The 22,974-nt window shown below is 48.1% G+C and overlaps 1 protein-coding gene and 1 long non-coding RNA gene across 3 annotated transcripts; one reads left to right on the forward strand and one right to left on the reverse strand.

Annotated features, from left to right (window-relative positions):
• Window positions 1-236: 236 nt before the first annotated feature.
• BRPF3 (bromodomain and PHD finger containing 3) lies at window positions 237-18,051 on the reverse strand. The gene is made up of 12 exons (XM_066565412.1): window positions 17,739-18,051; window positions 11,663-13,065; window positions 10,535-10,691; window positions 9,900-10,031; window positions 8,902-9,030; window positions 8,245-8,557; window positions 6,887-7,153; window positions 6,254-6,731; window positions 5,101-5,198; window positions 4,395-4,492; window positions 2,810-2,964; window positions 237-2,514 (listed from the first exon to the last, which is right to left on the reverse strand). The coding sequence occupies exons 2-12, from the start codon at window positions 13,045-13,047 to the stop codon at window positions 2,331-2,333; spliced, it is 3,396 nt and encodes a 1,131-aa protein (XP_066421509.1). The 5' UTR covers window positions 13,048-13,065; window positions 17,739-18,051; the 3' UTR covers window positions 237-2,330.
• Window positions 17,447-21,789, forward strand: LOC136566323 (uncharacterized). 2 transcript variants are annotated; one of them, XR_010785009.1, is made up of 4 exons: window positions 17,447-17,676; window positions 18,665-18,783; window positions 21,322-21,455; window positions 21,633-21,789. It is a non-coding gene; the product is annotated as an uncharacterized lncRNA (long non-coding RNA). The 2 variants fall into 2 exon arrangements; XR_010785008.1 differs by lacking the exon at window positions 17,447-17,676 and having other exon boundaries at window positions 18,357-18,783.
• Window positions 21,790-22,974: the final 1,185 nt, after the last annotated feature.

Here is a 22,974-nt window from a genome sequence, read left to right on the forward strand (position 1 = left end):
AACTCCACACAAAAAAAAAAAAAAAAAAACCCCTACAAACAAAACCAGCACATGCAGCAGCCAGGGGAGGGACACAGGACATGGTGGAGGCAGAACAAGAAACCCCTCCCTGTGTCACCTCCTTGTCACTGCTGTGCCCACCTGCACCTGGGAGCACTGGGACAATTCAAACCATCACGGTAAGTTCTGGATTTCAGGACAACATTAGAAGGAAGAACTCTTTCTGAGGGTGGTGGTTTGTTGTTTTGCTTTTTTTTTTCCATACATTAGAACATTTATTTCTCAGAGAGAAAATATAGTCTCAGACAGTCAGATTATAGTAGGTAAAATTAGCTTTTTTTTTCTTTACAAGCATAGATTTTTCTTATTACTTCTCTTATACCATCTGATATAAACAATTCTAGAAAGCAAATAAACTCACTTTCTACAATAAATAGAGCAATCTGTGCTTTACAGCAGACTGACAGTAACATTTAGGTTCTGTAGCAACAACAGGATATCAGCCAATCCAAATTCTAAACTCATTTAAAAACCAAACAAAACAAAAAAAAACCAAGAAAAAAAAAAAAAGACCAACTCCCAAGACCTTAAGACATATACACAGGTCACTAGTCCACAGCTGAGCTACCACCTGGAAAAGTGTATGTTCCTTTAAATAAATTACACTGTGTGCATATAAAAGACCCAGCAACACAACTGAGGACTTCAAGAATGGTGACAATAGGTCTAAATAATTTAGAACATTTTACAGCTATATACACAACATCCTTCCCTAGCCACACTCCATGGGCATTATTATCACTATTAATATTTTTACAAACTCCTATGCCCCATCTCTATATGTTAAAGGAATCTTAAAATTCCTTCAAATGCAGTTCCATGCCCCAATGTATAAGAAGTGGTATTTTTAAAAAAGTAGAGCAAGTAGAAATGGCAGTGATTACTCCCTACTATTCATTATCATTAATTATTATTATTTTGACTCCACATTCTCTTCAGTATGAAAAAGTTAAAAATAATTTAAAAATACTGAGTTAAAAAGCAAAATGATGATATTCAATCTACAATCTTGCTTTGCACCTTTGGCTCTTTAAAATGGGAAAGCAAAGAGGGATATGCAACAGAAGAGATCAGAGAAATCATAAAGTCCTTGGCTAATAGAAAAGATTTAGTCACCAAGTTCCCAAACATCAGTTTGTCCCTGTTTTGTTTTTTTTTTTTGCAATGCAAACCCAAACCAACAGGGATTGTCTGGGTTCACCTGGATGACAACACTGGAGACCCACACACCAGGGAAGGATGTGCACGTGTGGGAGAAGGTGAAAGAGCAGAAGGGTCGTGTGCTCTGGTCAGTGCTTGCTTTCAGTCCAAAATGTGGCAGAGGAAAACAGGGAGACAGAAAAGAGGAGGGGGGAAAAAAGGAAGAGGAGCCTGACACCAAATGTGCATAAACCAACACAAAAGATGCATCTCCCTCCAACCCTGATCAACCTCAGTGCCTGAAGAGCTGCTCCAGCTCAACAGACACCTCCAAAATTACTTCTTAAAAAAAGGAAGTTATCTTTTCTTAGGTACTGTGCTAAGTCATGATATGAAATGTTACTGCAACAAGCAGAGTCACAGAAATCAGAACTGCAATGTGAAACGACAAAATCAATTTCTAAGACATACATATAGACACAGATCAGGTAATTTGATTTTCATCTTTAAAGCTCTGTGCATCTGTGCATGAAACTGTGCAGGGGGGGAAGGTTACCAAAATCTCAAGCTTTTCTAAATGCAATGAGAGAAATCTAAACATGAAAACACAATGTAGGTAGGCAGGAGAATCACAATCAGAGCTCCCAGCTATGATTCTGTGCGGTTTTCATGTGACAGGACAATGCCATTTAAAGGAAAACGAAAAGGCCAATGATGGTTAGGGTAAATTTGGCACAAGAAAGTCCAGTTGGGATTTCTGTAAAGAATCCTGGGGGTGCCAGGTTCCCAGGAATTACCTGGGACTGGCTGACGACTCAAAACCCTGGCGGTCCAGGAGAGGAGAGGACCGTGCATGAGGCCCCAACATCCAAGTGCTGTGTGCTCTGCTCACTGCAGCAACTCACCTTGGCTCCTGGCACCTGTCAGCTTTTCCTACCTACCTTACTCCCTGTAGACTACATTTCATCTCCTGCCAGCTCTTCAGCAAGACACATTCAGGAAGAAGCTGGACAAGGGGTTTTTTTTGGCACATTTCAGGGTACTCCGAGGCGTGCTGCCAGCTGCTGGGGGTGCTGCCCTCTGCCGTGCAGGGAGCTGGAGGTGTGGAGGAGCAGAAGGGCTGCCCCACCTCACAGGTAGGTGGCTGGGATGAAGGGGTTGTCCCCCTGCACTCGGCTCAGGTGGATCATGGCTCGGTCGTAGGCCACCTGCACCGACTTGCGGATGCTGGTCTTGCGTCCCTCCATCATCTTCAGCTTGTCCACGGTGTCATCCACGCCCAGGGGAAAGACTTTGTCCCGTGGCAGCCACTGCCTGCAGCAGAGAGGAGTGCACAGACCCGTCACCTCCTGCCCGGGAGCAGTTAAACCCACGCCATGTATTTACTCATCATCACTGCCCCACAACGATGGTACAGATGTTTAAATCCCTGCATTTAACATAGAAGAAGCCCCTGCAGCCAAAATGCCTTGTGAGCACAGACTTCTCTCTGCATGCTTCAATTCCCCAATTTCCATGTAACATCATCAGAATCCCTCTGTGCTCCCAATCCCAAAGATCACGTTAAATCACACTCACTCTCACCACGGAGCTGTGTGCACACACTCACCAGGTTCTCTTGTTATCAAAGAAAAGGACAAGGAAGAGTTTTTCTCCTGCCTCTGTCTGCCTCTGCTCCCCCAGCTTCAGGACATCCATGGGGGGCACAGGGATGGGGACCCCGTTGTGCAGCAAACCCTCGCGCGGCATCTTGGGGTCGATGATCTGGGGACAAGGGGGAGGACAATCAGTACAAAATGCTTCCAAGCAATGAACAGAATGCATTATTCTTCTGTTCTTTCAGTGTATCCAAGCTAGACAAATTAAGGCTACTTTGGGTGGGTAAACAGAATTGCTTGTTTTCTAAAAAAATTTCAGCCTGAGGCTTCCCCTGTGGCAGGGAAGCCAGTCAGTCCCAAAGCCAGGCACCCCATCTTGGAAAATGAGTGTGTGTGGTTTTGTGTGGCTGTAAATGCACTCACACTAATGTGAAATTCAGCACAAACTCAGCATTATTCTGTTCAGCAAAGGATTTCGCTCCCCCACACAGAGCTCCAAATAAATGCAATGCTCCTGCTGTACTCCACAGGCAAATGTGATTTCACAACAGCTCCATTCTGGAACAACTCAGTTGACATCAGTGGCATTGCTCAGATTTACACTGCATTAGATCAGAACCAGGCCAAATATTTTGAGAGTTGACAAGCAGTGCTGGCTCCATCAAGCCAGATGAACAGAGACTACAGTAATTTGGAAGATAAGTCACAACAAATACATCAGTTCTCCCCCTATAAAGCAGAAATGCCCATGTGCACATTTGTGCTATGTCAGCACAGGAGAAGAAAACAGCAGAGGGTGCCTGCAATACTCAGTCTGTTCTTCTCCCCCTCCTAAGGGCTTGAAAAAGTAGATTGGCTTTGACATTGGCCATCTGTAGGAATTTATTAAGACACTTTGCCACCACAACAGGCTGCTACAGAAAAAGCCTTTTTTGGAGGCAGTCTCAGTGGTTAAATCCATTCTAAGCCACAGTTTAACTCTGGCTGTAGCCACGTGGAGAACTAAAACTGCTTTGGCTGATCCATGGATGCTCCCTCTTCTGGGCTTCCACCTGGAGTAAGAGCATGGATGAGGGTGACACTTCCAGCAGAATCTGCCCTTTTTGGTGGCATTAATAGATAAATATCCAAAGGCAGACAGACACTAAGAAATACCATTCAAGGGACACGCATATATGCTCATATTTAAATCAAACATATGGTTGTTGCAAGAGGATGTGGACATGACAGGGCCAGCTGGGCACCTACAGATGGAGCTGTGCTCACCAAACAGGAAAATGCAGGCAGCAGAACCTAGAGCCTGCATTTGTAAAATTCAGGTCTTCTCATCCCCACAGTACTGAATGACTTTCCTCAGAGGAGAGGAAAGAGCTCCTACCCCTGACAATGACAGACCAAAGTTTTATGAATCCTCTGCAAAGCTCTGAAACAACGAGCACAGGGAAAATTCACCATGCAAAGGGGAAAGGAGAAAACCATAAAGCACATATTACATTATTTTGGGAAGTTTCCCTCTTCTGTCTGGTTACAGCAGAACTGTGTCCTGGGCTGCCTGAGCTGCAGGGTCAGGTTGTGGGGGAGCCACAGGGCACTCACCAAGGCAGGGTAGGAGGGATAACCACGGCACTTGGCCCACACCAGCTCCAGGGGCTCCAGCTCAGCCTGGCTCTCAAAGGACATCAGGAGAGGCCTGCCTAAGGGACAGCAGGAGACAGAGCTTAGGAGCTGCTACCAGCAAGAGAGTTATGAAAACACACAAGGAACACATTGTCATCTCACCCAGGCCTCATCTCAGCAGCCATCAACTAAAGCAGATGAACAACTCTAGTACTTAAAGCACACTGACAGGACAGAAAGGAAAATTACTTGTTTCTCTCTATAGGAACTGGGTGTTTATGATAAAACTCAGCATGTACCAAACTCCAGCCTTCTTTGTGCTCTGTCAGTACAGTCAGGTTCAGCACTAAGACAAAGCCACAGTCTCCTAAATCATGGGTCATGTGGCTTCACATGAACTCCTCAATACAGAAATGCTAATCAGATTGAGTCACTGAAATCAAATGGCCCCACAATGGATTTGGTCATGGATATGAAATGGGCCAGTCCTGGTCCTGGAAAAGGAGTAATCTTCATTAATGAAAATGTTATCTGCAATAAGCTAAACTTGTAACAAAGCAGGTGACAGTGCCCAGGCAGGTCCAGCCTGGGTAGTCTGTGCAGGATTGGCTCCTGGTGTGCTTTGAGATGTGCTCCCCCTGGTTCAGGTGGGTGCAGAGCAGGGGGTGCTGGCAGCAATTCTCACCTGAACCACTGAAATCAGAGTCTCCATTCACACCCTCCAAGAGGGGCACCCGAGAAAGAGCCGGCTTCCCTCGGCTCCGCTTGGGAGGCACCAAACCACTGTCAGGAAAAATGCAGGGCATTAGGAGAAAACAGATTATCCTGGACAACAAAGACAATGGATTCCCCAAACTGGGTTAAAATCCCAAAAATTAACTGCATTGGTGCAACACTGACATGAAAAGAACACTGAATGCTTGTGCAAAATGTGATCTCTTCTGGTGAAAGCACACTGGGCATCATCCCAGCTTTACCATGAGCCAGGGAAAGGCCTCACAGAAACCCAGCTGTAAACATGAGGAAGAAGCCCAGTGAAGACTTCACACCTGAGAGCTGATGGAATGATGCCTGGAGCTTGCATGGGCTACACCAGTTGTGTATAGGCTTGAGAGATGACACAGCAGCCGCCCAGTAAAACCCCAGTATGAAACTGGACTTTGCCAGCCCATATCCTGAACATCCTTTCACCCCCTCACTACAAACATTTCAGAAAATGGACTGCCTCCACCTCAAGCAATCATATTTTTTCACATATTGTAATATTTTTTTTCTTTTACAGTTTTATAATAAGCAACCTATTGTGATTTTGGTGCTGGAAAAGAAAGACTGGAGAAAAAGTAGCAAACACAGCTGCTCCTAAATAGAATAATTGCACAAGTTATCCACAAGACATCAGAAGATGTCAGGTGCTTGCTTTAAGTCTGTTCAGTCATGTTGGAAGTGCCCAGTTCTGCTCAAACTTCTGAGAGGAAGAAAGCAGCTGTTCAGTAGGTGGTAAAAGTTCAGCTTTACCTGCAGTGCTGAACTGAAAATTGGAATTCAAGTTTTTCCAAGTTTTGGTTCCCAAGAACTGCATCAGCAGAGAGGATGTGCATGCACTGAGAAAGAGCAGTGTAACACACACCCACTGAAAATCACTGAAAATCAAGCACTGCTTTTGGGACCTGCAGCTTAAGAGGACAGGATGAAAACTCAGCAGCTTTTTGTGTTTTAGAGTCAACACACAAGTAACAGTCTGGGCTGGGTTTGGAACTAAGAAGTCAAAGAACAGAATCAGAGAGATTAACTCAGACACAGAAGGTGTTTCAGGGAACAGCTCTGCCTGGGCCACTCACCTGCAGGCTTCAAACACCAGCCCAGTGCCCAGGGCAGAGCGTTTCCGTGCCTGTCGCTCCCCGTCGGGGCAGGGGGGTGAGTGCTGCCCGCCCTGCCTGTGCTCCTCGCCGTTCTCCAGGGAGCATTCCAGACCCCTCTGCAGCTTCACACCGTTCTTGGCTTTTTTAAAAAGGACCGATGTCCGCCGGCCCACGCTGCTGAGGGCGGGGCTGGCCGGGCTGTCTGCAGGGGGCAGGGCCAGGCCGTTGAGGCCGTTGTTGGCCAGCAGGCGTTGGAAAGCCTGGCTCTCCTGCTGCAGAGCCTTCTTGTCAAAGAGCTCCCTGTCCGACACCATCCTTCTCTGCAGCTGGTTCAGGGACCTGCTTTCACTGATGGGTTTGAGTGTTGGAGGGTCCTGCAGAGAGTCCAGCTCTGAGAGGGTGGGTGCGGGTCCTGTGGGCTCCAGGGTCGGAGGGTATGGGAGCTTGGCACCATCTCCTAAAGGAACAAAGAATCTGCTTGAGCTTTTTGGCAAGGATCATTCCCAAAACTACCAACAGCCATCCCCATCTTTCACTAAAGTCACAGGAGAAACAGCAGGCTTTGACTGCTGACAAGCACTAGAGACCTGGAACCAAAACCCCGCTGCTCACCTTTGTCCCCTTCCTCATCCCCTTCCCTGGGCGCTGTGTCCAGCCCGTCCCGTGGCACAGCGTCCCCGTTGGGCAGGGCCTTGCTCTGCTGCTGCTGGGCCAGTTTGTGGCGGATGGAGTTGATCTCGCGCCGCAGGAGCCGGACGCGCCGCGTGCGGGCGCCGCTGGAGCGCATGGTGCTCACCGTGTCCAGCTTCTCCAGCAGCTCCTTCAGCTGCGCCTCCAGAGACAGGTGAGCCCGGTTCTCCGGGACCAGGATGTTATCCACTGCAGCAAAGAGAGGGCAACAGTGAAGGGAAGGAGTGAAGCTTCGTGGAGAAGCATCTGGGGCCAGTGCCAGGCCTCATTCCCTCTGATGCTGTCCATGAATCGATCGCTTTAGCCTGGGGATTTAGCAGTCAATAACTTTGGAGCCTGGACTTCGTCCTTCTCTGGATAAAAAGCAGCTGATTCAACTTGCACTGTCCCTCAGTTCCTGTTACTGCCCCAGGGGCAACAGTGAAAGGACGTGTCTGCACCCCACACAGAACAGCTTGTGGTCTAGGCATTGTCAGAAACCTAAATCATTGTCAGACTAAATGACAAAATCAGACCACAAACATAAGCGGCCAAAATGTAACATATTTTCCATTCCTCTGGCTCTGCTGGAGGGCTGGCATCCACTGGAGCAGGACAGACAGCTGAACACCTACACAAATTTCATCATGACTGTCCATCTGCACCCAAGAGGGCTTCAACACTTAGGAGCCAGATGGCACACGGCAAGCTCTGTGTGCTTGACGGCTGTACTAAGTTTAGCCAAGTTACTCAACCAATGCTTTGGAGCTGCATCTCAAGAGGGCTGGGGGAATGGATGGGGTTGTGTTGGGAATGGAAAGTCTCAGCTAGAAGAACTGCTTAGGTCCCATTACCTTCACCCCTCATCACCCTCTTCCAGCCCTCAGTGCTCCATCTAACTCAGCTGCTGTACATTTTGCCAGTTTACAATGAAATATATGAGCTTTCCCCAGAGTAAAAAATCCCAGACCCAAGTTTGCACTGCTCTTTAAAATAGTGAAAAAAAGAATTTATATGACATTCCTGGCACAAATCAAAGAGCATGGGCAGTTTACAAGGCTCTGCCAACACAGACATGCACTGGCAGAGCTGGAGCTAAGCTGCACCTAGCTCAGAGTGCCCAGCTCACCTGAAATCCCACTCCCTGGGGTTCTAAAGGAGTTCTATACGTGCCTAGGTAAACAGACAGGTAGGAAAATCCTCCTTTGCAGAACAATTTCCATGCAGGCTGAACGACATGCTCACAACTAAATCTACGATCTGCCTGAGGGGGAAAAAAAACCCCACAAATCGTGACTCACCATCCTCCCAAGAAAAGCGGTAAAAGTCGTGGGGCTTGGGCGACTCAGGCAGGTGAATCCCCACGCCAGGGTCAAAGCCGATGCTGTCGGCCTGGCGCCGCGCGTGACGCAAAATCGCTCCCCCGAGGTCCCGGAGCCGGACAGCTGCTCGGTGGAAAATCGTGTCTTTAGCATTATACCTCATGCAGTTGGCAACTATAAGGTTAAAGTCTTCCTCAAACTCATCCAAGGTTCGGTACAGGTGGGACTCCAGCTTCCGCCTCATGGTGGAAAAATCCATTGGGTTGGAAATGAATTCCAGGTAATCTGGAACCTAAACATATAAAACCTGTACAATTACAAAAACCATTTACTAGCCGACCAGAGCGCACCCAGCACAAGCACTCTTAATGCCCCTTCCACTGGCAAGGGGCAGCAACAGATGTTCATTTCTGTGTCACCCAGGCAAGGCAGACATGCCCTGGCTCTGTAAAACATTACTCATCCAAAATGTGCTAAACTTTCAGAAAAAAATACCCTTTTTTTGTCCTGAACACATCATGAGTCCTTTTTGAGATAGTTTTTAGTCCACCAGCAGCTTGAGACAAGGTGGTTTGTGCTTCTGCCCAGCAATATCTCATCTACAACCCACTAAGCCCCTCTAGGAAAGGGACTTGCCTCGTTCAGGTTAACAGGCTCTGTGAAGATCTGGGCAGCATCCTTCTCCTGCAGCAGGTCCAGGGTTGTGCGGAGCAGGACATTGAACGGGGTCAGCTGCAGCTCCATGGCAGCCTGCTGCACCTTGACCTGGCAACAGAACACAGGACAGGAGTCCAGGAATAACTCATTGAGAACAGGATCTATGGGTAGTGTCTCCCTCCAGATTCTTCTGAATCATCCCCCCAGCTTTACTCAGTGGTGGAAACCTCAGGCCAGCATTGCTGTAGAACTTCTGGCAAACACCTTGCACTCTCCATGTACATTGCCCAGTCCAATCATTTTACATGGGGAACTCCGGTTTATTCAATCTCACAAAGTCAAAACAAGAGGAAACCCCAGGATACAATTAAAAATGAAAACAGGCTTTTCATGCCTGGTAAATTATCCTGGAGAACTCCCTGCCTCAAGATACTGTTATTTTGCCAATTAGCAACATTATATAAAAATTAAAAGTATGCAGGCATTTATATGAACAACAACATCCATAATTAGACTAGAGAGCAAAAAACAAAGTTTAAGACACAAGCTCTCAGACTTCAAGGCAGAAACCAAACAACAGTGGTTAGATGTCTGCAAATTCCTAATACAGTTCCCTCTATCCCTTAGGAAGTCTCTAAGACTGCTTGATTTCAAGCAAACAAGTTGTAGCACTGAAAATCTCCTGCATGGAAAATCTATTCAAAGAAGACTGGAACAAGATAAAAGTATTTATTTGTCCCTTAACATCTTCATTTCTTTGATCTTATAATCACTTGTTATGTCATTAAGTCAACACTTCAGTAACAAAGGTAAGCAAGTCTGTTTACACAGAGCAAACTGCATTTGATGTGCTCTGCAACAAGACTGCATCAATGAGAGAATGAATGTAGATAAAGATCACACTTTTCCCCAAAATCACAGAGAGCTTGCATGGGGCTGAAGTTAAGAGCAGGAGCTGGACAGCCAGAACCCCCTACCTGCTCCCGTTTGAGCTTTTCCCTCTTTCGGATGAGCTCGATGAGCAGCCGAGCCCGCTCCAAATCGTGCCGGAGCTTCTGCCAGTACTTCAGCTCCTCCTTCACTGCACTCGTCTTCTCATCCTGCTCCTTCTGCAAAACACGAGTGGGGTGAGATAAGGAACACCACAGGCTTCCTGTGCTTCCTTCTTTCTCTAGGAATTCTCTGGGAATTGCTCTCAGAGTCTTCCTCTTACTGCCTTGTCTCTTCTTCAGGCCATGTGCCCTCCTCCCTCCAGCATTTAGCTCTCTAACAGAGAGAACATCAGCTTTTCTAGATTCTACCTTACCAGTGAAATTACCCCAAATTATCCTGCAGCTTCACCCTGGGAACACACTTCAGTGTGTGCTCATTTACACCCTCCCTGCTTTTACATCCAAGTTTATTACAGAGGCTGGAATTTTTCTGTGCATTGGAGCAGCAGCCCGAAGCACGAACTCAGTTCCTCAGGCATGAGCGCACCAAGAGGAGACCGAGAGAGACTTAAATCTGATCTTTTCCCCCTCGCTCCCTCCCCAGCCACGTGTTAAGCTCAGCTCCTGCTGGAAGGCAGGCTGGGAGCCCTGCCCTGAGAGCTGAGGGGAGCAGTGGGTACCTGCTCGGCGTTCCTCTGGGACTGCAGGTGCGAGTGCAGCCGCCGGATCAGGGGCACCCCGTTCCTCGCCTGCCGCTTCAGCAGCCAATAGTTGTGCAGCCTCTGCATGAACTGGTTCTTCCTCTGCAGGGAGAGCCCACTGCAGATCTTGTTCAGCCTGAAGGAAGCACAGAGTGTCATGGAGCCAGCTGCAAAGGAATCGTGGCTTTGCGGACCCTGGGGTCTCCTGATGAAGCTTTGCAGTGTTGTGTCAATGCTCACTCTGCAGTACACACGAACTGGGACAATCTGGGACCTCCTCACGTGCAGACAGATGTGACCCCTTTCCATACTGGAGGGTCCCACCAAGCACTTGCCACAGCACAAAGTATGAAATCATCAATTCAGCTCCAAGCCTTAATTTCAAATCTAATTCCCATGTCAAGAACCTTCCAGGGGCCATTTAAGTTTGATGTTATCAATGTGGAGCCTTGGAAATTAACTTGACAGGAGTCCAAGAATAATGGATCACCTATTCTAACCTTTGCTTACCATTCTTATCTTACACATGGTGTCTTATCAGCCTATCTGTTAAAACAGACACATCAACACACTTCCTAAGGCACCAAACAAAAATTCAGCACTACCTAGTTCTGCATGAGGGAGAGCTGGGAGAAAAATACAAAAATACAGCCAAAGTCAAAGCTGCTTGCAACACTGTCAGGTTTGACATGCTCTGTAGTAAAAGGAGGAATTAAGAAACTATGGAATGAAATCTCAAAAATTTTAACAGTGGGATGACCCCTACCTGCCTACCAACCTGTAATGCCTCAAGTAGTTTAAAAATGCCCTCATGGTAGATGGGTGTTTGCCATTAGGGACCACCACACAGTCTGCATTACACAACAGCTTGGGATGGCTGCTCAGCAAAGCCAGAGAACCACAGTGACACTCAGAAGAAACCACAGTGACAGTCAGAAGAAACCCAGCCACAAGTTATGCTGCAGAGCACTCTGAAAACAGTTATTGCTAAAGCCTTGACTGAAGATTCAGTGTTTCCAAGGTCAACAATGAGAGGGACTGAGCCCTTAAAACAGACCCTGCTCAGCTACAGCTGCCCAACTCCTTCCCTAAACCTGCAACACTCACCTGTAAGATGGAATTTGTGCAACGGTCACCACGGGCATGGACGAACGCCCTTTGGTCACGTCACCAGGCTCCTTTTTGATCTTTTGCTTCAATTTCACTTGGTTTTTCTTCACAGACCCTTTGGGAGGGCCAGAACTGACTTCATCCTCTTCCTCCTCCTTCACAGTGACCTCCTGCCAATCACCACCAGCAGCTGGGCACCCTCTTCTCACCGTGCCAGGCGGGGAGTGGCTCTCACAGTAGGCAGTCTTGCGCACGGTGAACGTGGTGCCGTTGATGCTGGTCTCCCTCATGGGCTCAATCTTCATGAAGAGACCTGCTCTCTGTGCACAGGTGACGTGGAAGGCAGTGTAACAGTTCACCTTGTGGCACTGGATAGCAGCTCCCATGCCCTTCTGCTTGCAGATACAGCACGTGAGCTTCCACCGAGCTGGAGGGATGTTGTTGATCCCTTCGATGGGCTCCAGGAACACAGTGTTTGCAAAGCACACCTCTGGGATCCAGATGGCACAGACCACGTGAGCCCAGCGGCCATCACTGGTCTGCTTGAAGGCTCCCCCTTTGTTTGGGCAAAGGACACAATCCACGGGGCGAGAAGGGGACTGTAAGCAGCAGCGGCAAAGCCACTGCCCCTCGGGGATGTAGGGCACGCCGTAACACTCCTGGTGCACGGCCAGATTGCAAATGTCACAGAACAGGATGACGTTGCTGTTGTGACACTCATCGTCCATGCAGACGCAGCAGAAGGCATCCTCGTCGATGAGGGACTGCTGAGCCCCGTTGTTGCGGCTCTCGAGGTACGACTCCTTTTCCAACCGATCCACCAGCAGCTCAAAAGTGTCAGCAGAAACTGTCCCATAACCATCAGCCCTTCTCTTCTCGTTGACCATCTCCAGCCATGCCAGATCCTCCTCATCCATGTCATACTCCACTTCTACATCGAGGTCCTCGGGAGGCTTCTCAATGTACCGGTAGTAGGCAGCAGGGAGGGGAGGAGCATCTGGCTGGCTGAAGGAGTCCACCACACGGAACTTGGGCTGGGGCAAGTGCAAAGATATCCCTGGCGCATGTTTGGAGCAGGACTCCTTCTTCTTGCCTTTGGAAGGTGTTTTCTTAGACTTGGAAGTGAAGAGGGGCTGCTCGCTGTTCTCCTTGTTGCTGTTGCACTCGGTGATGTCCTGGGCCGTCAGCTCGTCCTCGGTGATGAGCTTCAGGGGGTCGTAGATGCTGATGCGGTGGAGGCGCCCGTCGATGTCCACCTCCACGATGCGCTGGGCCTGCGCGTACGTCAGCGTCTCGCGCGTGGGCGAGCACTTGAGGCTGTAGGGCGAGGGAGAACGCCTCCCCTCCAAGTGCTGCCGGCACCTCCTCCGAGGCTTCCTCATCCCTGTGCTCCAGAGACCCTGGGACACAACAGGACAGAGGACAGGTCAGACAGGAGACGAGCAAGAAGCAGCGCAGACTGAAAAACTCACTCAATGCTGCAGTAGAGAGAATTTCTACCAGAGACTCCAGCAATTTCAGGCTCTGAAGTTGCTCTGAAGTTGTAACTGAGTCTTTATACCTTAGATACAGGCAGGTATTTGATATATCAGCCATTTCCTGCAATGTGTATCAGAGCAATGCACGGCACCCTCCAACTTCCTCTATTTGCACCTCAGATGTACATTCCACCACACCACCAGTGAGAAAAACTCAAAATCATTTGACAGCACAATATACAAACAGTGTGCTGTGCACCTAGATCAGCAAACCATTCAGATCCCCTGGAATTCAAACAACACCCTTCACATCTTCTTGCACCATTCACATATGAAGCTCACAAAAACCAACAAGCTCTCCTCTGCTCTTTTGCCTGTGACTTTTCATTTATATCCCCAAATGTGCTGTTTTCCAGATGAAAAGGAATGCACCATTCGGGTCTTATGAATGCAGTTTCCAATTTAATTTTTTTTTTGTCACCTCCAGATGAGAAAACTAATGGTTCTCCCTCAGTCCAGGAGGGAGCTCCTCCAGGTTTCACAGCTCAGGGCTGCCACCACCTATCCTTCTATTCTGACACTGCAGATGCAAAAAAGTCCCATAATGAAAAATCATCCTCCAGTTTTGCTTTTCCTTCTGTCAAGGGTCACAAGCAGAACCAGAGGATGAACTGAGCAATGCAGCAGAGACAGGATGTGGATCCCTTCTGCTCTTCCACGAGGAAGCAAAGAGGGATGAAAAGGCAACAAGCAGCATGGATCCCAATGGACTTACAAGCTCTGGCGTTAGCCCCTCTGGAGCCACAACTCCCATTCATCCACCTGAGCCACCTGGCTATGGAGAGTCCATGGGGCTACAAGCAGGAAAGCAGCAAGACAGCTCCCAGCACCAGGAGCTGTGAAACAGCACTTGCTCAGAGCCTTAACAAAAAGCCCCAGCCAGCTCTGCCCGCACAAACTGCTAATCAGCAAGGCAGATAATTAGCTGAGAGTCGGCTGCTGACATTAAGGAGGTGCCTGTCAGAGGGGAGCAGAGGAGAAGCCTGGGGAGAGGGTCTGGGGGAGGATTCAGACACGGTGGCAGCAGCTCGGTGATCGGAGGGCAAAGGAGGGAGCTGGCAAAGAGGGAAAGCAGAGAGGAAGCCAAGTGAGTAATGCAAGAGAGAAGGGCAGAGTCAAGGATGGGAACATGACTTATGGGAATAAACGAGCTGAGGCTGAAAGAAGTCGGAAAGGAGACAAAGAAAAGCAAATGCAAATTCTCTGTGAGAAGATAAGCCAGCCCAGAGCTTATCTGTTGCTATGCAGAGGCCTGAAGCAGCACCTCACCCTTATTTAAAGCAATCCACACATCCAGTTCCTTTCTGGGGGACCCACAGACAAGGAAACACACCATAAACCCACAATTTGTACTCAGCCAATGCAGTATTTGTGCTCCATGAAGGACCTAGTTCCAGAAACTCTCAACTGTGTGCCACAGCAAGCAGCATCTCACAGGACCAGGACCTACAAGAAGTCCAAGCTTATTCCAGAAAGAAGGAGCAAATTCCAGAAGCAATACTTTTTCAAGTACAGGTTCTGTGAACCATGAGATTAAGCCATGATACCACCTGTGCCTTAAGAAACAAACAGGCTCTGGGAAAGATTTCCAAACTCTTCCCTGCAGCCACAGAAATAAGCTGCAGGTGCCCATTTCAGTATGCCCACCCATAAGGATGGAGCCTGTAAAATCAATTTTACCCCACATGTAAAATAAAAGATGATAATTTCTATCTGCAAATATAGGTACCACAAATTTTGGTGGACCCTTTGCCTTAAAACTTTAATCAGTCCCTTGATCCACACACTGCAGACACCCAACTGCACTCATCCTAGCTGAACTGCAATGGCTTCAATCAGTAGGAGAAAATAATTTTAAAAAGAGGTTATAAAGGTAACTTGATCATCAAATAAAAATAATAATTTAAAAAAAAAACCCAAAAGAAAATCCTGCTGACAAAAAGCTCTGTTACAATTCAGGCTGGTACAAGCAAAGAGGATATTGGAAGCAAAAATATATATGGAGGATAAAGTAATTATTATGAGCTGCCCACATACATCATTAATATTTTGTTCAGGAAAAATGAGGTAACAGCCAATTGCTTGAAATGCTGAGGGACAAGGAAATTTCAGTGAAACAAGCACCTGAAGGAACAGTTGTTTTATCTGTTAATGGGGAAAACAAGCATGCAGAGTTCCTTTAGTGGAACAATCAGTGTATTTCTAGACAAATTACCCCAAAGTGGGCTTTGCACCACAGCAACCAACTGCCATAAAACAACCCATTTGTAAAACACACAATTACTTAGCACTATGGAGAAGCACCTAAAATGGCATGGAAATTGCTGCCAGCGAGAACTGAGTGCCTGAAATGAGACATACACTTGGATATTAGGAGAGACACCTCCAAAATACCTTGAAAGCAGCACTGAAATCAACTCAGACAACTGAGCTGAGCACTGTGACCTTGCTGCTGTCTACAACAGAAACTTCTAAGCAGCAACCTAGGAATGTTTTGATTCCCTCTGCACACCTGAAAACACCTCCCAGCTGCACATAATAAGGAACCCCCTGTGTAAACGGCACCTGTGCACACTGAAATGCTAAAGATATTCAACATGAGCAGGGTTAAATGATATTTCAGCCCATGCTGATTCTGTCCTGCCACAGACAAAGGTTGCTGATGTGAAAGTAGAAAGTTCAGACACCCCTTTGCCACAATGTGCTCAAGACATTCCAAAAAGCTCCCATCGCCCATTTCTACTGGGGATTCCAATGGGAGCAGGGGGTGAAGCTCCCAGTGAGCACAACTGAGCAAACAAGGTGGCTACAACTCATAGAGCTGCTGGGAATGAATTTAACTCTACCCCAGGAGTTCCTTCAGGAGCGGTTTGATTCTCCTGAGCAGCAGCTTTCACACCTGTGGGCAATTACTGCAACAGGCAACTGAAAAACCATCATCAGGGTATGTAAATTTACTAGAAAGGGGGCTAAAGCTCCCCTGAAAAAAACAAAGAGATCAACATGCATGAAACAACATCATAGTATAGGCCCCTGTTATACACATAGCCTGGAATACTGAACACAAGTGGGTCCTCTAAAGGAAAGACTGTGATTTCCACCCATGCAATGCTGCCTTGGCCATCTCCAAGGGTCAGAAATATTTTTCTCGCACTGCAGAAGACCTACAGTCATAAAGAGTTTGGGGGCTGTTGTTACCAAAGGCTGCCCCTCTTTAGGACATCAAGCCAAACATGAGGTCTGGAGATGTTCCTCAGCACTGCTCTCCTGCACCAGCAGCCACTCAGCTCCGTGCAGCCACTGGGATTTAAAACCCAATGCTGTGCAATGGGGAACAGACACCCATGTAGCTATTAAAAAAACACATCTGGAAGATAAAATCAATGGATGCCAGAGGAAAGAAACAACCTGAAACAGTTGCAGCCCCCTCTGCACCTTTCGCCAGCCAAAACATCAGCAAAACTCCTGCTGCCCTCCACCATGTCCCTTCATGTTCCTGCCACGTCTGTGCTTGCCCATGGTCCCCTCACACACCTGCCAAGGGTTTATGCTCCTCACACCCACATTGATGCCTACAATGAAATGTGTCGGTGCCCAACATATGTCACAGAGCTGCTTGCCTTGGCACATGCAGAGATCTCGATGCCTTGAGATCTGCCAATGCCCCGACACTGCTGTAACCAAGTCAAGCATGGAAGATGCACAGACCTCGAGAAAGGCCCTCCCCCTGGAATGGGGAGGGTGCGAGACGGGCTGTGGATGAAGTTTCAGGTATAAAGTCAGGGCTCAGCAACACATAAGGTGCGCCATGAGCGGTATCAGATCTCAGCAGCGACTGAGGGAACGGTGACATGCCCGCAGCTGTCAGGCAAAGGCGGGAGCCCTTCTCAGGAGCTATCCCGCAGGGAACTCCAGTAGCAGCCAGGGATCTGAGCCAAGGCAGAGCAGGGACTCGGACAGAAATTAAGCTGTCCCGGGGAGGTGGAGAAGGCGATGAACCGCGACGGGACGGAGCCACGCTCCGAGCCCCTTGCGCGGCCACCTCTCCCCACAGAGCTGCCACAGCCTCCAGAGAGCGCGAGCGCCGCAGGGCTGCAAGGCCATTGGCTGCCGCCGCCGTCCATCACAGCCCCATCGCCAATAGCAACGCGAAGCTCTGCGGGGCTAACGGCGGGTGCGCTCGGCCCCGCCTGGGCCAATCGCGTGGGAGAAGGTGGGCGGCGCCCCCGCCGCGCCGCGAAGAAGGGGGGGCCAAGATGGCGGCAATGGGGGGGCCCCGTTGACACGGCGCTGTCCATTCCCCGTCCCTGGCCACTCTCCGCCGCTGCCCCCTCCTCGGCGAGGGATCGCGGGCCGCTCTCGCCGCACGGAGATGGAGCAGGGACGCGGGAGAGGCCCGCAAGCTGCGGCGCACCGGCCTCCCCCAGCTCCTTCCCGCCCGCCCGGTCACCTTCCCGCGACCCCGGCGCGGGGGTGTGTGAGGGAGGAGAGACCCCTGAAGGAAGGGTGTCGCGGCCTCCCGCGCAGAGCTTTACCTGGCCGGCTCAGCGCGCCGCTGCCGCGGCTTCTCCACCGTTGCCGCCGCCTCCTTTTGGGGGGAATTTTTGTTTTTGTTTTTCTTTTCCTTTTTTTTTCCTTTTCCTTTTTTTTTTTTTTTTAAATTCTCTCCGCCTCCCCCTCCCCTCCCCCCTGGGGCGGACGGGCTCACCCAGCCGGCGGCGGGAGGGGAGGGCACAAGATGTCGGCTCCGTCCGCTCCGGCTACTGCCGCCTCCTCAGCGCCGCCTCCTCATTGCCGCTGCCGCCGCTGCTGCCGCCGCTGCTCCCGCCGCTGCCGCTCCGGCCCCGGTGCCGCTTCGCCCCCCACCACCCTCACCTCCCCCCCGCTCCCCCCCGGGGCTCCAGCGCCCCCGACGCTCTCGGTGCTGTGGAGGCGGGGGGGGAGCAGGGGACACACGCTCAAGATGGAGGCGGCGGTGGCGGCGCGGGCCGGCCGAGCGGCGGGGAGAGGCGGCAGCCAGCGGCCAGGCGGGGGAGGGGGCTCCGCGCTCCGCTCCCCCCGCGGGCAGGCACCGCCCGCCCCTCCCCGGTGCCTTCCCACACCCGGGCCGCGCCGAGCGGGAGGCCCCCGGGGGCTGCTGGTGACGGGAGGGCGAGGGGTCCCTCCGCGCTGCCCTCATGGCTGAGGCGGGGGTCGCTGCTGCCCGAATCCCCCTCCCTGGCTGACGAGGCAGCACCGGGGAGCCGCGGCCTCCCGGCGGCCGGAGCGGGCCTCGCCTGAGCCTCGCCTGCCCCCCGCATCATCGCGGGGCTGGGGTTTGGGAGCTCGGGCACAGCCGTGCGGGCCCATCCCCGGCCGGTACCTCGCAGCTGGGAGCCGTCAGGCCACGGGACATGAGGTGGGATTTTTGTCCCAGGCTCGTTTGGGGTGTCTTCATTTTGCAGCCCAGTTTTTTTTGCAGGAGGTGTGGGGTCCCAGGAAACACCCCGAAGCATGGTCAGGTGCCAGAGTCCAACCCGGCTACACTCCCAGAGAACCTTGGCCTGCCACAGTTAGTCTAAACAAGCAACATCAAACAATGTAAATAGCAAGAGCCTGTATTTATTTTGTAAACCAATATTTCAGGTCCAGATGGCCTCTTCACATGCAGAAGTGTGACAGGCTGGAGTGACAGTGAGAGAGGGACTGAGGGGATTTGAACAAGGAAGAAGTTAAGTTAGCAACTGAGATAAGAATTGAGATAGGAATTGCAGAGGCTCCCACACTTACTTTTTATAGAGCATGCCACATACTTGAGCATATGTGTGTTCCACCTCCCACTCCGTGCAGAGTATTGCATAATATCACCATCTGAATTTATAGAATTAACTGTTTTAGAAGGAAGCAAAGAATGTTGTTTTCCCTCATTTACGGTCCAGCTGGAGATCTTTTGTCTCTTAACGTATGTTAACCATGGAATCTGAGAGCATCTAGTCTGTGATAGTTTGCTTTGCAAAGTACTCAGGTTGGACCAGAGCTTGCTGCGGCTTTAAAAGCAAAGGGAAATGTGTTACTTACTGCTGAACAGTCTTTACATACCACCTTTGAAGTATATATTGTGTATATATGGTGTATTTTTTTTACAGGTCTACTATTTACGTATCAAAACTTGAAATAAACTATTCTGGTCTCGCATGAAAAATAACATCAAGGATTTCAAAATAAAGTCCCAGTACTCTCATTGATTTACAAAGGATCTCACCCTCAAAAGAACAGCTGTATAACAGTATGGTCCTAACCATGAAGGATAAAACAAACCCTAAAACAACATATAGCTGCATTTGCTTCCTGGTTAAACAGTAAATAAAATAATTTCAATAATTGATGAACGACTTCAAAGGCTGAGAGAACTGGGTTTGTTCAGCCTGGAAAAGAGAAGCTTTGGGGTGACCTAATTGCAGCCCTTTGGTACCTGAAAGGAGCCTGCAGTAAGGATCAAGAGAGACTTTTCCAAGAGCATGTAGGGACAGGGCAAGGGGGAATGGTTGCAAACTAAAAGAGAGGAGGTTTAGATTGAGTAATAGGAAAAAAATCCTTCTCTGTGATGCTGGTGAGGCACTGGAACAGGTTGTCCAGGGAAGCTGTGGCTGCCACATTCCTGGAATTGTTCAAGGCTAGGTTGGATGGAGCTCTGAGTGACCTGCTCTAGTGAAAGGTGTCCTGCAGCAAGGGACTGCAAACAGATGTTTGTCCCTTCCAGCCCAGACCATTCTGTGATTTTTCTTCTTTATGTGGGGATTTTAACTGGGTTTTAGTTGATTTTTTAATTTTTTTTTTTAATATGACCAACTTTTGCAAACTCTTTAACTTTTTACCTCAATTTTGAAACTTTATACTCTTAAATTTGCACTGGCATTAGCTTATTATAATCATGTTAGGTTCCCTGTTAAGAACAGTGGGATGACTTGTGCACAGAGATGTCCAGACATCTCTGATGACTGAGGGCCATGTGTTACAACATCAAAACAAGCTATTCATCATTTTGTTTTATATCAAAGCTGTGGAACTAACGTGTTATTTGAAAAAACGTTCTGAACTTCTCTCAAATCCCAGAGGCACAGCTTAATTCAATTTCTTTGCTGTCCCAGTTTTTAAAGGGTGCAAGTGCAAAATTAGTTGCTTCAAATGAAAGCAGCAGCCAAGACACCTCAAACAGTGTTGGGCACCCTCATTCATATTACAATTTTCTCCATGTTTATTCAAGCATATAAAAGACATACTTAAAAGGGGAAGAGAAGCACCATTTAGAATTGAGAGCTGACCTTTTTCTTTGTTGATTTATTAAGCCTCAAAACTGACTTATGTTTGTATCTCTCTTTGGCTGTTTGTTCTGCTGCTGTTTTCTTCAGAATTGCTGAAATCAGAGCAATTGCTAAACAGGTCCCTTGTGCATTAAAGGTTAAAACCTGATATCTCAAGAGGGACAAGCCTCAGTTGCCATGTATGTTCACTGGAATTTTATATACATATTTATAACCCTCTTCAGCCTCACTCACATCAGAGAGCTTACACAAGTACCCAGCACTACCTCCTCAGTGGTCCTTATTTTTTTAATCTCAATGTCCTCTAATTTTAAAACATTTTTTTTTTTCAGTTGAAATGTTCTAAAGACAGATCTGAAGTTATGGTTTATGGCAGGAGAATTTTTATATTTCCAGCCAAACCTGACTAAAAGAAGTTAACTCACTTTCATGTAACAGCAAATCAATGAGGGAGGCAAATATACCAACCCTTCAGTATTATTTAATGGAGTGCATTCCAACAAAAAAGGAGAGCTGCCTGAATCAGCTGTGAGCCAGCACCAGCTGAACATCACATTAAAAGCTGTGTAAGCTCATGTGCTCAGAAAATGGCCTTGTAGAGACAAATCAGGCAAAACATCCCCTAAACCACATTCACCTGGAAACTGTGACATTTTCAGTGTAGATTTGGACTCGATGATCTTATGACCTTTTCCAACCTGAATGATTCCATGATAAGTACAATTAGTTCAGCGAGTGCCCATCCTTTTGGGGGAAAAGCGAATTAATAGTGGCTATTCTGATCTTCATTCAGTCTTTTGTGTCTTGTTTCTCTCAGCTGTGAAAAGAAAAACAGCCATAATCACGTTTCCAGCCAACACTCTGCTGACCCACGAAACAGGAAAAATGCAGAGGATAAGGAACGCTTTCCCTGGTTGCTCAGGCAACAGCAAGACATGGGAATATGAAAAGGTACTACCATCCTTTGTACAGAATCTCACTGGAGTTCTCAGACATGTTCATAATTTTCTATGTTTTTCTTCTTTCCCATTGTCACATACTTAAAACATGAACATTATTTGTTTAGTCTGCTACCTAGAATGTGAAAATGTTAAATATAAAAACAGATAATCTGTCTTTTTCCTACAGGATAAAATAAGTAGTTTCCTAAGAGGCTGTGGAAATTTTCCAAATTGTGCACCGAATGGTTTCTAGGTGGTATCCAAAACACAGCTACTATTATCTCTCTTAAAAAACCCTCTAATTTTGTGGCATCTCTTAAGAAAATAAAATAATTATTCCTTCATCTGCTTTTTCTTTCCCACTTACATGTGCAAGTACCTAACAAATAGGCCCCATAAAGTTGCAACTTCACAGACCTAATTAGCTGTCAAACTTACAGAGAAAGATTGTTTCTGAAGGCTTTATTTTCCAAATTAAAAAAAATGCTTGTAAGTCAGAAATGAACGTAAGAATAGCAAGTAAATAGTATTCCAAGTTAGACATCTGTAACTTATCTGAGACAGGCACAAAAATTCCATCCATGTATCTGTGTAAATTTATATCATAGAAACTTAATACAAACAGCAAACATATTTTTGACTGGCCTGATTTATGGAATTTTGGACCACTTAATGGCTGAGGGATTTTTATCTCTTGGTTTTGTGTTTTTAAGCATGTAAACTATACTGGTAATGAAAGGAATGTCCATGAATGATGTGTCAGTGTGAGTCATCGACCAGGCACTGCCTGCACCTCTGCATGAGGTAATTCCTGCTTTGACTCAACAGAGTCTGTCAGGGTCACACACCCCCTCTTGGTTCTGGTGCTGATTTTGAAGGATCCCAGCCTTGTCCTGAGTCACTGACTCTGTCAAGCAGGTGTTTTTCAAACTCCTTTCAGGAAATGTCAACAGGATTTCCCCCCACCTCTCCCTTCTCCTGGCTCCTTGCTGTTCATTGAAACACGTCCTCAGATGCCACAGCAGCGCTGGGATGGTTGCTCTGTACAGAGACTCTTTCCACTACCAACTTGCTACATTTTCTACTGTCTATTTTGAGTTCTTGGATGATACATACCACAAAAAACCAAATATACATACACCTCCAGGGTTCCTGGGCTTACAGAGCACCTGCTCCCCACATTTGCTGGGGTACTGGGTAATCCTTTTGCACAGTGTTCTGTCACTCTATGGGGTTGGTGGGTGAATGAATGAAACCAGAGCATGGAGCCCACACAGCAGCTGTTGGGATTGCTCTTGCAATTTCAGAGCATTCAGGGTAAGTGTAAACCTACCAAGAAACCCAGTCCCTGAAACTGGGTACATACTCAGCAGAAAGACTGATGCTGAAGAGCCTTTGTGCTATCCCTAAAACAAGTGAGACTGATGTTTGCAGAATCTGTGTACCCCACTTGGCTATGCTCACGATTGTTCTTCTCACACCTATTTGTATCACATGTCCCCAGTGCCTCTTCATGCTTGTCCTCTGCT

The sequence above is a fragment of the Molothrus aeneus genome, chromosome 24 (genome assembly GCF_037042795.1).
Source record: "Molothrus aeneus isolate 106 chromosome 24, BPBGC_Maene_1.0, whole genome shotgun sequence".
Lineage (NCBI taxonomy): Eukaryota > Metazoa > Chordata > Aves > Passeriformes > Icteridae > Molothrus > Molothrus aeneus.